This window comes from Seriola lalandi, unplaced genomic scaffold (assembly GCF_002814215.2).
Source record: "Seriola lalandi dorsalis isolate HSWRI2012SDOR001 ecotype SW California unplaced genomic scaffold, Sedor1 jcf7180002054867, whole genome shotgun sequence".
In the NCBI taxonomy this organism is placed as follows: Eukaryota; Metazoa; Chordata; class Actinopteri; order Carangiformes; family Carangidae; genus Seriola; species Seriola lalandi.
Genome location: NW_019525420.1, coordinates 14412 through 19405, shown reverse-complemented (window position 1 = coordinate 19405; position 4994 = coordinate 14412). Strand labels below are relative to the sequence as shown.

Sequence of the window (4994 nt, the reverse complement as noted above, 5' to 3'; positions counted from 1 at the left end):
GAGAAGAGAAGAGACGAGACGAGATGAGGTGAGACAAGATGAGACGAGATGAGGTGAGACAAGATGAGAGGAGACAAGATTAGATGAGACAAGACGAGACGAGATGAGGTGAGACAAGATGAGAGGAGACAAGACAAGATGTGACGGGACAAGATGAGACGAGACAAGATGAGAAGAGACGAGATGAGGTGAGCCAAGACGAGATGAGATGAGAAGAGACGAGATGAGGTGAGACAAGACGAGACGAGATGAGACAGGACGAGACAAGATGTGACGAGACAAGATGAGACGAGACAAGATGAGAAGAGAAGAGACGAGACGAGATGAGGTGAGACAAGATGAGACGAGATGAGGTGAGACGAGACAAGATGAGAAGAGACGAGACGAGATGAGACGAGACAAGATGCGATGAGATGAGACCAGATGAGATGGGTCAAGATGAGACGTCATGATTGATCAGCAGAGACCCGATCGATCAGCAGAGACCCGATCGATCAGCAGAGACCCGATCGATCAGCAGAGACCCGATCGATCAGCAGAGACCCGATCGATCAGCAGAGACAGGTGTCAGGTAACAAACTGTCAGTCATGCTCCTCTGCTCTCAGTGAGAATCATATCTCGCCAGTTTATTTCAGACTGAGACTAACATTTAAAAACTGGACTGAACGAAGTTTAAAGTATTAACAGCGTTTCAGTTACTGGATATGAATTAACTACATGTTCAAACACTGACGCTAGTGATTTATAAATGTTGACAACTGAAAACTCACAATCAGCTTTAACCTCCAAAATCATGAAGCTTAAAATCTATACTCTTCTGTCTGATCTGTTTCATCTATATCTATAATCTTTTATCCGTTTCATCTATATTTTATTGATCTTTGTCTCGATCAGGTCACGGTTGAATAAATATATTTTAACAGTTAATCTAAGAAACAGTAGATTCCAGCTTTTTACATTAAGAAAATAAAAGTCTGATATTCTTTAATGTCTCACATGAATCTTTCTGGATCAAAATGGAGGCTCTGCTCTTTAAACTCGTTGCCATGGTGAATCGTTGAATCCATTGATGATGGATTTTAATATTCACTCAGTGTGAACAGACTCACATCAGCTGATCTGGTTTGTTAAACCTGGATCTGGATCAGACCCTAATCAGCTGATCACACGTGAAGCTAAGTGACCCCAGGACTTCCGTCACAGTCAAGTACACAGTAGTACTTGTACACTGTAGTACTGGGAGTTTAACTGCAGTAAAACAAGTTGAATCAGCAGAATCTGGTCAGACGCTTGTTGCTACGGAGACCAAGTTACAGACTGAAATAAAGAAAAGACGTTTAGTTTGTTCAAACCTGCTGATGCTGCTCTTCTTCCTCCTCCTCTTCTTCTTCTTCTTCTTCTTCTTCTTCTTTTCCTTTAGTGTTTTCCTCTCTGCTCTCCTTCTCTCCTCTTCATTCCAGACAAACGACGAATGGAAACCAACAGACTGACTCACAGTGGGAGAGAGAGGGAGAGAGAGACATTGACTCACAGTGGAGAGAGAGAGGAGAGTCTGCAGCAGAGGGAAGAAAAAGAGCGAGAGACTTTGACTCACAGTGTAGAGAAAGTGAGAGAGACACAGGGAGAGAGCCAACGTCTGTTTTCAATCTGTCTCTCTGTCACCCCCCTCCCCCCTCTGACAGGAAGTGAACCAAGTCCAACACACACACACACACACACACACATACACACACACACACACACACACACACACACACAGTGAAAAGGTCTTTTTGATGAGTTTTTCCACTCGTTTTACCATTGTGTGTGTGTGTGTATGTGTGTGTGTGTGTGTGTGTGTATGTGTGTGTGTGTGAGTGTGTGTGTGTGTGTGTTTTGTAGTGATGCTGATTAAATAAAGTGGTATGTGAGAGAGAGAGAGAGAGACAGAAGTAGAGAGACATTAGTATAATCAGACAGACTGATCATTAATCAATCAGTAATAAATCAGTTAAAGATCATTAATATAGCAGCGTCAGTCTGAGGCTCTAAAAAGCCAACTGATCAAAGACTATCTTTCTGATATCAATAAAATATCACAAAAATATCAGTGGGGGGTTTATTCATAATTCAATACAATTATAGCTCCCTTTTGTTTCCACCTATAGAAGAGGGAGAGAGGTGAGGGACAGGTGAGGGACAGGTGAGGGACAGGTGAGGGACAGGGGGTGATGCTGAAGCATGAGGATCATCTCCTTCCTGCTGTGGTTCTGATCCACGTCACGTGCTGTCCGTGCTCTGTCTCAGGTGATGGCGCTTTCCAAGGCTTCATTTGACATGAAACCGCCATGTTCTGCAGGTGAGAACACCTGCGGCAGATCTGCAGGAGTGAACCATCACACTAACAGCAGGGGGGGTTGGGGGTAAACTGTGTTAACATGTGACATCCTGACTCACCTGCAGCTGCAGGTGTGTGAATGTGTAGATGAGATAGTGACACCTACTGGTTTGTAGCAATCACTGCAGAGACTCATTCAGCTGCTGTGGAAAGTCCCATAATGCATCTGTTTGTGAACGTATGAAAACAAGAGTCTGAGCTCTGAAGGCTTTATGTTCTCAGGAACCAGAGGAACCACAGGAACCCAGGTGAGCCCAGGTGAGCCCAGGTGAGCCCAGGTGAGCCCAGGTGAGCCCTCTCTCTGTGAATGTTGTGTCAATGAATCTGCTGTCGATAAAACAAACATCCAGGTCTGTGTTTGAACCGATGACATGACTGTTCTCTGATCAGTCTTAATGCAGGATTCACAGCAGGTGAAACACATGGAGCACCTGTGGCTTCACCTGAGGCTTCACCTGACACTTCACCTCATTTGTATTTAAATCAAATGACAGAAACTGATGGACAACTTCAGCATGTTAAAGTTCAGCTACACACACACACACACACACACACACACACACACACACACACACACCTACATTCCTGCAGCAGGTTGAACCAGTGACACTTCACTGAGTTCACTGTAAAAACTTGCAGCTTAAAACAGTTGAACTGTGTCATGTTGTAACACAGAAACAAGTTTCTGTGACGCATTCACCTGGACATGTAAACACACAGTCATCAGAAGACACACACACACACACACACACACACACACACACACACACACACACAGAGTATATTTAACAGTGTCGTGTTTATGAGTGCAGGTAGATCAGAAACAGGACGTTCAACATGTGAACCAGAAACAGACAGAGACTCAGAGAGCGTCATCAGACAGACTCACAGACAGGTAACAGACAGGTAACAGACAGGTAACAGACAGGTAACAGACAGACAGGTAACCAGCAGGTGTTTGTTTTGACAGTGAGGTGTTGACAACAAGGTAAGACAAAGTCTTGTTATGGTTCTGTGTTGAAGTTCTGTGTTAAGGTTCTGTGCTATGGTTCTGTGTTGAGGTTCTGTGTTGAAGTTCTGTGTTGAACAGTGAAACTGTTGGTTTGATTCTTATGGTTCTGTGTTATGATTCTTTGTTAAGGTTCTGTGTTGAGGTTCTGTGTTGAGGTTCTGTGTTAAGGTTCTCTGCTATGGTTCTGTGTTGAAGTTCTGTGTTGAACAGTGAGGTTGCTGTTGATTTGATTCTTATGGTTCTGTGTTATGATTCTTTGTTAAGGTTCTGTGTTGAGGTTCTGTGTTGAGGTTCTGTGTTGAGGTTCTGTGTTGAGGTTCTGTGTTGAACAGTGAGGTTGCTGTTGGTTTGATTCTTATGGTTCTGTGTTGATGTGAAACATCTGATCACTCTGATCTATAATCAGTCTGATCCTGATCTCAGGTAAACCAGAGTAGGACAGATCTTTGTGCAGTCATGTGTTGTGATTGGTCAGAGGAGCTGATCGATCACTGCAGCATCATCAGTGATTGGTTATTTAAAGTGACACGTCAGAAATAGCAGCCTTTTCCTTCTTTACCTGCTTTCACCTTTTTACCTTCAGTCTCTGACCTGCACGCAGGTGTTTTAAGGATATTTAGTTGCTAGGAGACGATGATGCTTCCTGACAGGTACCTGATCCATTAAATGTCTTCTCCTGTCCTCAGGATGACTCCTCCTCCTCCCGTCCCAAAACCTCGAGCTCGTTACATGAGGGACAGTCAGAGCTCCGCCTCCTCTTTGGACAGGTAAGTTTACCTTTAAATCTGTAGAACAAACACTAAAACTGAAAGTGTAATCAAGGTTTCTTTTGATAAAATCTTGAATACTTTATTTTTTGTGTTTCAGAGATGTGACTGATGAGAATCTACAACCATTTTTTTCTAATGAAGTTCACCTGAGCACAGGTACACACACACACACACACACACACAGTGACATCAGTGGCATTTCTTGTCACTGCTGATGTCATCAACAGCTGATTCTAGTGTCACCAACACGGAATAATTAAAAACAGTTTCTGCAGGAAACTGAAGTGAAAAAGTTTAAACTGGTTTGTTGTGTTGTTTTCGAAATGTTGCATCACTGACACAAAACTAATACAACACTAATACAACACTGACACACTAACAGTGACACAACACTGACACACTAACAGTGACACACATCAGTGTTGTGTCGGTGTTAGTTAGTGTGTCAGTCGTGTGACATGTCTCCTGAACAGAACATGTATGTATTCTCATTTATTCAGCTCCAACATTTCCTCACTGTCCCTCTTCACCTGCTGCTGATCCATGTCAGTGAATCCATTAGATAATAATAATAATAATAATAATGATAATATAATAATAATAATAATAATAATAATAATAATAATGATAATAATAAGTGAAGCCTGACTGAGGAGCAGCTGTTCTGTCTGTTTGTTGTTAGAAGTGTTGATGTGATACAGAACCGTGGAACCAGTTTGTTCCAAAGATTAAAACCTGTAATTGTGTGAAACCGGTCTGACTGATGATATCATCACAGGTGAATGTGCACAATGTTAAGAATTGACATGTAACAGTCAGCAGTGAGTCACCCCC

General features: G+C 42.7%; 1 protein-coding gene across 1 annotated transcript in view; it reads left to right on the top strand.

Annotated features, from left to right (window-relative positions):
- Positions 1-3277: 3277 nt before the first annotated feature.
- Positions 3278-4994, top strand: part of LOC111671155 (uncharacterized) — a 13632-nt gene continuing 11915 nt past the window's right edge. Inside the window, exons 1-3 of the mRNA XM_087179816.1 lie at positions 3278-3366; positions 4077-4157; positions 4258-4316. Of these exons, the coding sequence (XP_087035942.1) occupies positions 4078-4157; positions 4258-4316 (139 nt within the window). The 5' untranslated portion in view covers positions 3278-3366; position 4077. The remainder of the gene's footprint in view (positions 3367-4076; positions 4158-4257; positions 4317-4994) is intronic.